The sequence below is a fragment of the Trachypithecus francoisi genome, unplaced genomic scaffold (genome assembly GCF_009764315.1).
Source record: "Trachypithecus francoisi isolate TF-2019V2 unplaced genomic scaffold, Tfra_2.0 Lachesis_group1, whole genome shotgun sequence".
Lineage (NCBI taxonomy): Eukaryota > Metazoa > Chordata > Mammalia > Primates > Cercopithecidae > Trachypithecus > Trachypithecus francoisi.
The window spans coordinates 63672755-63687504 of record NW_022681454.1 but is presented as its reverse complement, the minus strand read 5'-3'; the positions used below and the strand labels follow the sequence as shown (position 1 = coordinate 63687504).

Sequence of the window (14750 nt, the reverse complement as noted above, 5' to 3'; positions counted from 1 at the left end):
TTTAATCATGAAACCTTTTCAAAGCCTATGTCCAGAATGATATTTTCTAAATTTTATTCTGGGTTTTCATAGTTTTGGGTAATACATTCAAGTCTTTAATCAATCTTCAGTTAATTTTTTGTATATGGTAATAAGGACTAAAGTTTCAATTTCCTTCATACTACTAGTCATTTATCACAGCATCATTGATTGAATAGAGTTATTTCTTCATTGCTTATTATTGTCAACTTTGTTGAAGATCAGCAGGTTGTAAGTAGGTGTGCATCTTTATTTCCAGGCTCTCTAACCTGTTCCTTTGGTATATGTGTCTGTTTTTGTACCAGTACCATGCTGTTTTGGTCATTGCAGCCTTGTAGTAAAAGGTGGATATTGTGATCCTGCTGGCTTTGTTCTTTTTGCTTATGGTTTCCTTCACTATTTGGGTTCTTTTTTGATTCCATATGAATTTTAAAATAGTTTTTTTTCTAATTATATGAAGAATATAATTAGTAGTTTGATAGGAATAACATTGAATCTGTAAATTCCTTTGGGCAGTATGGTCATCTTAACAATATTCATTCTTCCTATACATGGACATGAAATGTTATTCCATTAATTTTTTTCATCTCTGGTTTGTTTTAACCATGTTTTGTAATTCTCATTGTAGAGATCTTTTACCTCTTTGATTAGCTATATTCCTAGTATTTTATTCTTTTTGTGACTATTGTGAGTGAGATTACATTTTGATTTGGCTCTTAGCTTGGGCATTACTGGTGTATAGAAATGCTACTGATTTTTATACACTGATTTTGTATCCTGAAAATTTGCTGAAGTTAATAGGTTTAGGAGTTTTTGGGCAGAAACTGTGGAGTTTCCTAGCTAAAGAATCATATTGACTATGAAGAGAAATAATGTGATTTCCTCTATTTGCATGCCTTTTATTTCTTTCTTTTGTCTGATTGCTTCAGCTAGATCTTCCTGTACTATATTGAGAAGGAGTTGTGAAAGTGGGCATCCTTGTTTTGTTCCAGTTCTCATGGGGAATGGTTTTAGCTTTTTCCTGTTCAGAATGTTGGTTTGTCATAGACTGCTCTCATTATTTTGTATTATTTTGAGATGTGGTCCTTCAATACCTGGTTTACTGAAGGTTTTTAATATGAAAGGATGTTAAATTTTATCAAAAACCTTTTTTAAAATTTATTGAAGGCCGGGCGCGGTGGCTCAAGCCTGTAATCCCAGCACTTTGGGAGGCCGAGACGGGCGGATCACGAGGTCAGGAGATCGAGACCATCCTGGCTAACATGGTGAAACCTCGTCTCTACTAAAAATACAAAAAACTAGCCGGGCGAGGTGGCAGGCGCCTGTAGTCCCAGCTACTCTGGAGGCTGAGGCAGGAGAATGGCGTAAAACCCGGGAGGCGGAGCTTGCAGTGAGCTGAGATCCGGCCACTGCACTCCAGCCCGGGGGAAAGAGCAAGACTCCGTCTCAAAAAAAATAAATAAATAAATAAAAATTTATTGAAGTGATTTTGTGGTTTTTGTTTTTAGTACTTGCTGTGTGAATCACACCTATTAATTTCCATGTATTTAATCAACTTTGCATTCTGGGAATAAAGACTACTCGATCATGGTGGATTAGACCTTTGATGTGCTCCTGGATTCAGTTTGCTAGTATTTTGCTGAGGATTTTACCATCTATGCTGATGAGGAATATTGGCCTGAAGTTTTCTTTTTTGTTGTGTCTCTTCTAGGTTTTGGTATGAGAATGATTATGTCCTCATACAATGAGTTGTGAGGAGTCCTTCTTCCTCGACTTTTTGAAATAATTTTAGTAGGATTGGTATTAGCTCTTTTTTGTACATCTGATAGAATTCAACTGTGAATCTGTCTGGCCCAGGGCTTTGATAGATTGGTAGGTTTGTTATTACTAATTCATTTTCAAGACTGGCTATTGGTCTGTTCATGATTGAAATTTATGGGGGTTTCAATCCTAGTGTTATGAGATCCTTGGGATTTTGCTTTACCAGCCGGAAACCTCTGTGGCCAATGATGCCTTTGTTCAAGGTTTTCTCCTCTGGACTCATTCTGACCACTCAGCCTTGCAGGCTGAGCTTGGCTTGTGCTACCAACCTGGATCTCATGCCTGCCGAGGGTGAGCCAGGTGTGGAGCAGCAATGGGTGTGTGAGCAAGCCTGTAGTCTGGCCATTGTGCAAAGCCTAGCACACCAGCTGCGATGGGGTGGGCAGCTCCAGGCACCAGCATGGCCTCAGCCTCATGGCCCCAGCTCTCTGCAAGGTTGCAGCTGGACCAGGCACACCATAAACAACATCCACAGCTGATACCAGGGAACACAGTGGCACCCAGAAGCTTGGAGACACCAGGAAACATAGAGCCCTAAAGAGGGTGTCACAGCCCTGGCTCAGGGAGCTCCTAGGTCTGAGCTCCTTGAAGGGCCACAGCTCTTCTCTCTTTCTCTCTTCTGTCTTTCTTGTCGCACACAAGGTGGTGAGCAAGGTGTCTGTTTCAGGACTGTTTGTGTTACAGCTCTTTCAGCCCTGCCATTTGGTGGGTCTCAAGTTCTTGTCTTGCATCAGGAAGAATGAGGTATGTAGACAAATGGAGGTGAGCAAGATGAAGAGGAGCTTTCTTGAGCATGGTAGTCAGGGTTTCCTGATGCGTGTTCAGCTCTCAGCAGAGAGCAGACCCTGGGGTGAGTAGCTTCTCTCTGTAGCTCTTCCTCCCGTTGTCTCTTCTGGTCTGAATCTAGGACGTTTTATGGGCCTCAGATGGGAAGAAGTGCAGGCCCAGTGGTCCATGAGCAGCCATGGGTGGGCCCAGAAAAAGCACCGCAAGTTCCCACTGTGGTCCACAGGACCAGCAGTCCAGCTCCCAGGCTTCAGGCCCTCCCCAGCTTGAAGGTGGGGCTTCAGCTGGGACCCACCCTCTTCTACCCAGGAGCCTGTCTACCGCCTGCCACCCTTCATAGCACCAAGGCTGTCACTGCCAAGGGTTGCCTGCAGGCCAGCTTCGACCTACCCTCAGCAGCCCCTTGGCTTCCCTCCTGTGTCCTGGGTGCCCAAAGTCCAGAGGGGACCGAGGTGGCAGGGGGCTGGTGTGTCAGAGCTGTCCCAAGTTTGCACACATCCAACTGGGCTATGACAGCACCCGGGCTTGAAGTCAACCACTCTCCAATACTGGAGTGTGTTCCGAGAGTGGGTAGAGGCCAGACAGTGGGAGCAGACACCCCTGAGCCTGTGGGAACAAGGTGGGGGCCTTCCTTGGCCTCTAAGATTGCAGAAATGCCTGGGTCAACAGCTGCACATGGGTGGCTGCAGATGCTCCCAGGAAGGCGGTGCTCCTGCCTGCTCCTGGCCCCCAAAAGCACAGGGAGCCCTGCGTCCACCACAATTACTTGGCCTGCTGCAACTGTGCCCAGGAGGATGGGACTTCTGCCTGCTCCCTGCTCCCACTGACTTCGTGGAGCAGGGCACCACCCCAGGCCCAGCTCTGCCTTGGAACCCCTCTATCCCCTTCCCTCCATGTCTAACCACGCTGCTTCCCCATCGGTAGCTGACTCGGCGCGGCCTCATTGCAGTAGCAGGGCGATACCAGGGCAGCAGACTCTCGGGGGAGTCCCAGGAGTGGACTCTCGGGACTCCTGCCTCCTCTCTGTGTTCCCCCACAGCGGAGGTGCAGCGGCCATGGCCAATTTTCTACAAAGGAACCCGACATAGCGGAGACTCTGGGCCTGGAAGTGGGTCCTGCCCGGCCATGCAAAGGTAAGGGTGGTGCAGTAGGCTGCTGTGGGGTCACTGGGCACAGGGGTCCCACTGGTGCCTTTGCTGTTCCTGCGGCCGCTCCTGCCACCACCACCCTTGTCTCCCCACTGCAGCCGATGTGATGGCAGCAGCCACTCTGGACTCCTTGCCGCTGCCATCATTAGGAGGTTGTATTTTTCCAAAAATGTATCCCTTTCCTTCTAGGTGTTCTAGATTGTATGCATAAAGGTGTTCCTAGCAGTTTCTGCAGGTTCCTTGTAATTTTGTGGTGCTGGTGGTTATCCTTGCTTGTGTTTATTTGGATCTTCTCTCTTTTTTTTCTTTATGAATCTAGCTAGTGGTATATATTACTTATTCTTTCAAAAAACAAACTTTTGTTTTTGTTTATTTTTTGGTCTGGACTTTCACATCTCAATTTCATTCAGTTCTGCTCTGAGTTTGGTTATTTCTTTTCTTCTGCTACTTTCGGTATTGGTTTGCTCTTATTTTCCGGGTTCCTGTCGGTGCAATGTTGGGTTGTTAATGTAAGACCTTTCTAACTTCTTGGTGTAGGTATTTAGCATTATAAACTTTCCTAGTACTGCTTTTGCTGTGTCTCAGAGATTCTGATATGTTGTGTCTTTGTATCTCTGTTTTCATTTGTTTCAAAGACTTTTGAAAAACTTCTGCCTTAATTTCATTCTTTACTCTGTTTCAGGGGCAGGTCATTTAACTTCCATGTAATTGCAAGGTTTTGATAGGGATTTTTGGCGTTAATTTTTTTTTGTTTGTTTGTTTATTTTTTTATTATACTTTAAGTTCTAGGGTACATGTGCATAACGTGCAGGTTTGTTACATATGTATACTTGTACCATGCTGTTGTGCTGCACCCATCAACTCGTCAGCACCAATCAATTCATCATTTATATCATGTATAACTCCCAATGCAATCCCTCCCCCTTCCCCCCTTCCCATGATAGGCCCCAGTGTGTGATGTTCCACTTCCTGAGTCCAAGTGATCTCATTGTTCAGTTCCCACCTATGAATGAGAACATGCGGTGTTTGGTTTTCTGTTCTTGTGACAGTTTGCTAAGAATGATGTTTTCCAGCTGCATCCATGTCCCTACAAAGGATGCAAACTCATCCTTTTTTATGGCTGCATAGTATTCCATGGTGTATATGTGCCACATTTTCTTAATCCAGTCTGTCACAGATGGACATTTGGGTTGATTCCAAGTCTTTGCTATTGTGAATAGTGCCGCAATAAACATACGTGTGCATGTGTCTTTGTAGTAGAATAATTTATAATCCTTTGGGTACATACCCAGTAGTGAGATGGCTGGGTCACATGGTACCTCTAGTTCTAGATCCTTGAGGAATTGCCATACTGTTTTTCATAATGCTTGAACTAGTTTACAATCCCACTAACAGTGTAAAAGTGTTCCTATTTCTCCACATCCTCTCCAACACCTGTTGTTTCCTGACTTTTTAATGATTGCCATTCTAACTGGTGTGAGATGGTATCTCATTGTGGTTTTGATTTGCATTTCTCTGATGGCCAGTGATGATGAGCATTTTTTCATGTGTCTGTTGGCTGTATGAATGTCTTCTTTTGAGAAATGTCTGTTCATATCCTTTCCCCACTTTTTGATGGGGTTGTCTGTTTTTTTCTTGTATATTTGTTTGAGTTCTTTGTAGATTCTGGATATTAGCCCTTTGTCAGATGAGTAGATTGCAAAAATTTTCTCCCATTCTGTAGGTTGCCTGTTGACTCTGATGGTAGTTTCTTTTGCTGTGCAGAAGCTCTTTAGCTTAATTAGATCCCATTTGTCAATTTTGGCTTTTGCTGCCATTGCTTTTGGTGTTTTAGACGTGAAGTCCTTGCCCATGCCTATGTCCTGAATGGTACTACCTAGGTTTTCTTCTAGGGTTTTTATGGTATTAGATCTAACATTTAAGTCTCTAATCCATCTTGAATTAGTCTTCGTATAAGGGGTAAGGAAAGGATCCAGTTTCAGCTTTCTACTTATGGCTAGCCAATTTTCCCAGCACCATTTATTAAATAGGGAATCCTTTCCCCATTTCTTGTTTGTCTCAGGTTTGTCAAAGATCAGATGGCTGTAGATGTGTGGTATTATTTCTGAGGACTCTGTTCTGTTCCATTGGTCTATATCTCTGTTTTGGTACCAGTACCATGCTGTTTTGGTTACTGTAGCCTTGTAGTATAGTTTGAAGTCAGGTAGCGTGAAACTGGAAAAATTCCCTTTGAAAACTGGCACAAGACAGGGATGCCCTCTCTCACCACTCCTATTCAACATAGTGTTGGAAGTTCTGGCTAGGGCAATCAGGCAAGAGAAAGAAAGAAAGGGTATTCAGTTAGGAAAAGAAGAAGTCAAATTGTCCCTGTTTGCAGATGACATGATTGCATATTTAGAAAACCCCATTGTCTCAGCCCAAAATCTCCTTAAGCTGATAAGCAACTTCAGCAAAGTCTCAGGATACAAAATTAATGTGCAAAAATCACAAGCATTCTTATACACCAGTAACAGACAAACAGAGAGCCAAATCATGAATGACCTTTCATTCACAATTGCTTCAAAGAGAATAAAATACCTAGGAATCCAACTTCCAAGGGATGTAAAGGACCTCTTCAAGGAGAACTACAAACCACTGCTCAGTGAAATGAAAGAGGACACAAACAAATGGAAGAACATACCATTCTCATAGATAGGAAGAATCAATATCGTGAAAATGGCCATACTGCCCAAGGTTATTTATAGATTCAATGCCATCCCCATCAAGCTACCAATGAGTTTCTTCACAGAATTGGAAAAAACTGCTTTAAAGTTCATATGGAACCAAAAAAGAGCCCGCATTGCCAAGACAATCCTAAGTCAAAAGGACAAAGCTGGAGGCGTCACGCTACCTGACTTTTGGCATTAATTTACATTTGTATTGTGCTGTGGCCCAATGGTGCGGTTGGTATGATTTTGGTTTTCTTGTATTTATTGAGAATTGCTTTATGGCTGAGTAAAACCTGTGGTCAATCATACAATATGTGCCATCTACAGATGAGAAGAATGTATATTCTGTTGTTGGATAGATGTCTGTTAGGTACATTTAGTCAAGTGTCGAGTCTAAGTCCTGAGTGTCTTGCCTTGATGATCTGACACTATCAGCGTGGTGTTGAAGTCTTTCACTAATATTATGTGGTTATGTAAGTATCTTTGTAGGTCTGTAAGAACTTGATTTATGGATTTAGGTGCTCTAAAGTTGGGTGCATATGTATTTAGAATAGTTAAATCTTGTTGACCTGCACCTTTTATCATTGTATATTATTCTTTGTCCTTTTGATTATTGGTTTGAAGTCTCTTTTGTCTGAAATAAGATTAGCAACTCCTGCTTTTTTGTTGTTGTTGTTCTCTATTTGCTTGATATCTATTTCTCCATCCCTTTACTTTGAGACTATGGGTGTTGTTACATATGAGATGAGTTTCTTGAAGTTTGAAGGCAGCAGAGTCTTCTTGCTTCTTTATCCAACTTGCCAGTCTGTGCCTTTTAAGTTGCTCATTTAGCACATTTGTATTCCAGATCAAAATTCATATGTGAAGATTTGATCCTGTAATTGTGCTCTTAAATGGTTATTATGTAGACTTGATTATGTAATTGATTTATAGTGCCAATGTTCTGTGTGTTTTGGTATGTTTTTGTGGTAGCTGCTATATCTTTTGTTTCCATGTTTATCACTCCCTTAAGGACCTCTAGGAAGGCAAGTCTCATGTTAATGAATTCCTTTAGTATTTCCTTTTCTGAAAAGGATTTTATCTGTTCATCACTTATGAAGCGGTTTGACTGGATATGACATTCTTGGTTGGAATTTCCTTTCTTTAAGAATACAGAATATAGGCCCTCAATCTCTTCTGACTTGTAAGATTTCTGCTGAGTAGTCCACTGCTAGCCTGGTGAGGTTCCCTTTGTACATGACCTGCCCCTTTCGCTAGCTGTCTTTAAGAATTCTTATTTCATGTTGACCTTGGAGTTCCTCTTTCATTCTATATTTCGGGAATTGTTGTCTTATATAATTTGTGTGTTGGCTTCTCTAGCAAGGTTGAGAACATTTTTATTGACAGTATGCTCACATATGTTTTCCAAGTTAATTGCATCTCTCTATCTCTTTTAGAAATTCCAGTGAGTCACAGGTTTGGTGTCTATATAATCCCATGTTTCTTGGAGGTTTTGTTCATTTTTTAAAATTCCTTTTTAAAATTTTTGTCTGCCTGCTTTGATTCAAAGCAACAGTCTTCCATCTCTGACTTCACAGCTTGGTCTATTCTATTATTAATGTTTCCCATTGTATTATGAAATTCCTTTAGTAAATTTTTTATTTCCAGAAGTTCAGTTTTGTTCTTTCTCAATGTGTCTATGTTTTCTTTCTGCTCTTCATAAGTTTTACTGTTTTCCTTGGATTGGGTTTCAACCTTTTTCTATGTTTCATTGAGTTTCTTTGACATCTAGATTCTGAATTCTATGTCTGTCATTTCAACAATTTCAATCTGGTTAAGAACCATTGCTGGCAAGCTAGTTAGTTCATTTGCAGGCAAGAAGACACTGGCTTTCAGAGTTGCCAGAATTCTTGAGCTGTTTCTTTCTCATCTGTGACAGCTAATGTTTCTTTAATCTTTTAAAATCCTTTCCTTTGGACGGTGCTTTTTGCTTTTATATTCTTTGTTGTCCTTGAGGTTTTGACTCTAGTGTAAATTTGGGTTTATTAGATTGTTTTCCTTTTTGGATGCTTTTAGGGGACCAAGGCTTAATTTGGCACTCCAGGGCTATGTGCTCTGTCTCTAGTGGGCTAGAACAAGACCATTTGCTTTGCTCTCTGGCCCCTTGAAGTCAAGAACCTGCTTTGCTGGAGGTGCTGATGTGTTCCCAGACTACTGGCAACAACATTCCAATCAGGGATGCTGGCAAAGTTGCTTCACTGGGGCATTGGAGATGACATGAGACAGTGTAATCCAACAGGGAAGCAGGGGGCCAGAGGCACATATGTAGTGATGGGGCAGCCACGTGCATCCACTTGCTCATAGGGTAGCAGGAGTAGGCTGCAGGTTACTGTGCACTGGTGGGAGAAGGCTGAAAGTGAATCTGCACCAGTAAGGATCCATATGCAAAAGCAAAAACCTGGGCTAAAAACTGGAAGTTAGGGGCTGCTGGTCAAAGAACTATGACAGCAGCTGCTGGCAAGTGCTTCAGTAGGGCAGCTGAGGCTGTGCACTAAGTGAGTATGGCTATGCAGGGGCCCTAGTAGAAGCCAGCACAGAGAGGAGCAGTCAGATCAGACTGGCCCCGGCCGATGTGCAAGACAGACCTGCTTTCTCCAGACCTGGGAGCTAACAAAAGCTAAAGCCACCTAAAGAAATATGGAAAGCCTTGGGGGATGGGCACCTATGGCCGTGTTCCACTGCAGCTATTCCTGCGCCAAACCCTCTGGACTCCACACAGAATAGAGTACTGTCTCTGCCAATTCTCTGGGAAGTTCTCCCTGCCAACTAAAATGTCTCTGGGAGTGATGGAGTCTCCTGCAGCTAGGATCCTGGAGGTCCATGGTAAGAGGTGGCCATTCATGCCTGTTTAACTCACTCCTTCTCTAGGAACTGTGCAGGACCAGGAATAAGTCATGGTGCTCAACAGCCCTATTCAGAATTCCTAGCTTCCTCCCCCTGTAGCTCCACCATCTGCATTCTCCCTCTATTCACTCTTAATGCCTTTTATCCAAAGATCTTTTTGGAGTATGCCAGTTTGCTTGATATTCTGGTCTTTTTTTAGTGGGAGAAGCTCTTCCAGAATTTGTCTAGTCAACCATCTTGGCTCTACCCCATAACTACTTTAAATTTATATAATATACACACATGAATCTAAAGACAAAAATTGGCAGAGTGTATAAAAACTGAACTTAGCTGTATGCTGTTCAAAAGACACACTTCAAACAAAATGACAATGAGACATTGAGAGTAAAAGGGTAGCAAAAATACGTAATGCAAACATTAATCGGTAAAAACTAGGAGTGTCTATATCAATACAAGATAGACTTCAGTGGAAAAAAAAATCACAAGGGGCATTACATAATGATAAAAGGACTAATCTTAAGAAGATAAAGCAATTCTGAATTCCAAATAGCAAACAGCAGAACTTCAAAATACATGAAATGAAAACCAGTAAAGCTGAAGTAGGAATAGACGAATCAATAGTTACAGTTGAGCATGTTTACAAACCACTCTCAGGCAATTGCTATAATTGCTAGACAGAAAACAAGAAAGGATATAAAAGACCTGAACAACATTATTGGTCAAGAGGATGTAATAAAAATACAGAGAATACATCCACCTACAAAGAAGAATACACAGCCTGCTCAAGTGCTCACGAAACATTAAGAAGATAGAACAAGATGAACCATAAGAAATTTAAAAGAATTGCAATTATGCAGGGTATGATCTTTGACCAAAATGGAATAAAACTAGAAATCAGTAACAAAAAGAAAACATAAAAATCCTCAAACACTTAGAAATTAAATCATACACTTCAAAATCTTGCAGTAAATGAGGAAATTTCAAATAAAATAAAAATATGCATAGCATTGAGTGCAATTGAAAGCATGACATATCAAAATGTGTGGGATGCAACTAAAGCTTTACTGACGAAAAATATTTACAACACTAAATGTTTGTTTTAGAAAGTAGGAAAGAAACAAATCAACAATATCAGTTCCTGCTTAAAGAGATTAGAAAAAGGAGAGTCAAATAAACCCAAAGCAAGTAGATGGAGAGAAATAATAGAGAAAAAAAGCAGTAATCTATGACACTAAAAACAGATAACAGAAATAATTGATAAAGCAAAAAAACTAGCTTTAAAAAATCAATAAAATATACTTATGACAAGACCGACAAAGATAAGAGAGAGAAGGCACAAATAACTGAGATCAGGAACAAAACGGTATCAGAAAAAATCCTGCAGCCATTAAAATAATAATGAGTATAATATGAACAACTGTTCATTCATAAAGTCAGCAACTTAGGAAAGTTTCTCACACATCACAAATTATCAAAAGTCAGATCAGAAAAAACACATAATCTACATAGCACCTGAACTCTTAAAGCAATAGAATTTGAAATATAAAATTTCCCCCAAAGCGGATAAGCAGGAACAAATGTTTTGACAAAGATTTATACCTAATCTTCAAATAAGAACTAACGTCCTTAAGTTCAGTTTTTACAGAAGGTCTGACGATCTAGGGAGAGTTGGGAAATAATAGTAGCAATGTTGTGCTGAGATTTTTTTATTCTGTTGCTGCTCAAGTTTGGAAAACTTGAGTATATAAACTCAGACTAAAAGTTAATTTTTAATGGAAATATTTCAATGTAGCTCAGTTTTCATGACCACAAGTAAATGACTTCTGAAGATTTACATACAATGTGAGTGAGTATAGATTGTTGCAAGTATTTGGTTACACAAACAAAAAAAAAATTTTTAAATAAACTATGTGAGTGAGTAAAGGGATAGGGTCACACTAAAAAACTGACTTGGAGTCTGGAGTATACCTTGCAATTGTTCTCCCAGAAAGACTTAGGAAGAAGATCAGTTGGTAGATGTGTTTTCACAATCCGGGGTGATGGATTCTTCTCTAATTGTTCTATACCTAGAAATTGATTTAAGTATACAGAAATATTAGAGTCTCTAGAAAGGTTACGTTTCCTTATTTTGCCAATCAGTTTTTCAAGACATTTTTGAGCATTATGTAATGCAGCTAAATTCTGAACCAATCACAGGCATTTCACCACATTACTAGAGTCTGTATTGTGTAACATTCAAGGGTACACATTCTGAGGTTAGTCACCCTGAGTTCAAATGCAGACTCTCTCACTTAAGCATTGTGAGACACTTTGAAAGTATCTCAGAATCTCTGTACTTCAGTTTCCCCATCTCCAAAATGAGAGATAATAATACCCTCTTAAATAATTTGGAGTTTTATTGTACCTGTGCAATAAATGACTTTTTAAATGTTTTTTACCTGTGCAATAAATGACTTTTTAAATGTTTTTCTTCATGCCAAAGAGATATCAATAACTAGTAAGTCTAAAACTGGCTATTGTGTTGTATCAGATACTGTAGCATAGATGACATTAACTTTGCGTGTAATATCAGCTGTTGTATCTATATTTTTATTATATTCTATATGTGTCATATGTCTCTCCATATATGTATGGACAGGAAAATGTGTAATCTTTAGTTATTAGCTTAGCTCTTTAAAGTCATACAACAAATATATGGTAGAACTTGGTTTCAAATTAAGGTCTTAAGATAGATGATACATAAACTTCTTATGCATTCTTTTTGTTCCACAGTATTACTTATATGCAGTCTAAACTCTGGAATAGTGATAATCTTAAATCATCTTGCCATCGCTGAATACAAAGGCAAACCCACACAAAATTGCATCTGACTCATTGAAAACAATACTTTGTTTTAAATGTTCACAATAATTCACTGCATATGCTAAGAAATCATTCAGCCTATTACAACATTCTTCTTTTAATGTTCTATAAAACACATTTTGACTTAGTAGATTTTTAAATTATTTGTTTGTTTACTGTATGTCCTTATGCCCCTTCCTCAACCTCACTCCTAAACATACACTAACATGGAGATTTCATAAGAACAGCGATGTAACTTGTTTTATTCATAAATAAATGTCCATAGAGAACAGTGACTAGCACATGATCAGTATGAAGAAGACTATTTAATGTCAGTAGAGACAGGCTTGGCAGACAAGAAATTTAAAAATGTGAAAATCCAAGTTAAATTTGAATTATCAGATAAATAGCAGATAGTTTTTAGCATGAATATTTCCCTTACAACATTTGGAAAGTACTTGTATACTTAATAAAATGGATATTTATCTGAATTTCAAATTAATTAATTGTCCTGTATTTTATTTGCAAATATAAATGACTGTAAACATAAATTACCGTACAACTCCACCAGGGATTTTACTATGCCTCTACTGATCTAGCAACTACAGTCACTTTACCGAGCATATAAAAATGAGAAATTGTAATCTTCCACAACTCGTTATTAGTTAATGGCCATGACATGAACTTATATCTGTTTCTTTTAAGAAGTTTTTCTCACATCTGTTGTTCCTCGTTCCGCATTCAGCTTCCCTGAAAGATTTCTCAATTTCCCCTGTTTTGCAATCATTTTGCCAAGTGAGTCTTCTAAATGAACCCTTTATATCCACAAGTACGAGTGTTAGCAATGTGTAAAGACAATAAAATTATTTACACTCAGGCTCTAGAGTTTATTTATTTATTTATTTATTTATTTATTTATTATTTGAGACAGAGTCTCACTCTGTCCCCCGGGCTGGAGTGCAGTGGTGCAATCTCGGCTCACTGCAAGCTCTGCCTCCCGGGTTCAGGCCATTCTCCTGCCTCAGCCTCCCGAGTAGCTGGGACTACAGGCGCCCGCCACAATGCCTGGCTAATATTTTGTATATTTTAGTAGAGACGGGGTTTCACCATGTTAGCCAGGATGGTCTCAATCTCCTGACCTCGTGATCCACCTGCCTGGGCTTCCCAAAGTACTGGGATTACAGACGTGAGCCACTGTACCCGGCCTAGAGTAGATTTAAATGACATAGTTTACCCTCATCCACCTGCTGAATTTCAGCCATTCACTGTCAGGCGATGCTGCATAGCCTCCCTCTCTATCCCCAATCCTTTCCATCTGTTATCCCTTACTCCTATGTCTCTGATTACTTTGGTTCTGTCACTTTTTTCATTTCATACTTTCTATGGCTCTGAAGTCTTGCCTCATTCTTGAACTCATTTGGGTTCCTTGCCCCCAGCATAATATCTCAGTTCCAAGCTTTCCAAGGATAGACATGTTTAAGAACATCAAGCCTTAACATGAGCACGTTTAAGAATATCTCATCATAACCATTTGCTTTAAGAATCTTTGCAGTTTGCATTTTAAGTCCTTGACAAATGTAAGAGTAACAACTTTGTGAGAGTAACGGATTTGCTTTGTAATGCTAAGTAAAAAATGTTGAGTATTTATACTTGAATTTTAAGTTGAAATCTTGCTAAATTTCTAATTTTATTTTAAAAATTTTTTTAGAGACAGAGTCTTGCTCTGTCACCCAGGCTGGAGTACAGTGGTGGAATCATTGCTAAGTTTCTATGTAGTTTTGGAACATTTAAAATACCTAAGACTTGCTGTATTTATGAGCTTAATTTATTGGAGTATAAGTACTTGGGAAGGTTTGTCTTGGTCAGATAAAGTAAGTACTCAAGGAAATGAAATATACTGATTATATAAATGCCACTTAAGTGTTTAAAGGAGCTTAATTAAATATAACTTGGATCAAATATTAAACTCCTTTTGTTGTATAAGTAAAATAATAATATTTATAAGCTGAACTTAATGGCTTAGGGAAGAACTGGGATTTTAGATTTGTAACTTTGAAAAATTGAATCTATTTTTTAAACAAAATGAAACAAAACAAAAATTGGCATTTGCTCTCTGACTTCTGGCAATGACATAGACGGACTGACATCCTGCCAGTTGATTCGTCTCTGCCTATGGAAGCAACTAATTCAGTCAGTCTGCTGAGGGGCACTTCCATTACAGAAGAGGATTTGGATATTTCTCTTTACATTGGCATACAGGTCTATCACCATCCTACTGCTTATTTTTATCCCAGGATTCCAGCAGCATTTGACAGTCAGACTTCACTTCTTGAATACTCCTCTCATTTATCTACAAGACACCATACTCTTCCATTCCCTCTTAGCTCATTTTTTTCAGTTTCCTTTGCTAGCCCCTCTTTCTCTACCTAACTTCTGCATGTTGATGTTTTTCACAGCTCAGTCCTTCTCTTCTCATATTGCTCCACAGGCTTTCCCTGGGCAATCACATTGATTCCAATGTCCAATTATACTGAGCATTGCCTAA

General features: G+C 39.6%; 1 protein-coding gene across 1 annotated transcript in view; it reads right to left on the bottom strand.

Moving 5' to 3' along the window:
• Positions 1–14750, bottom strand: part of SULT1B1 (sulfotransferase family 1B member 1) — a 39448-nt gene that overhangs the window by 17050 nt on the left and 7648 nt on the right. Inside the window, exon 4 of the mRNA XM_033214523.1 lies at positions 11333–11430. Coding sequence (XP_033070414.1) covers positions 11333–11430 — 98 coding nt within the window. The remainder of the gene's footprint in view (positions 1–11332; positions 11431–14750) is intronic.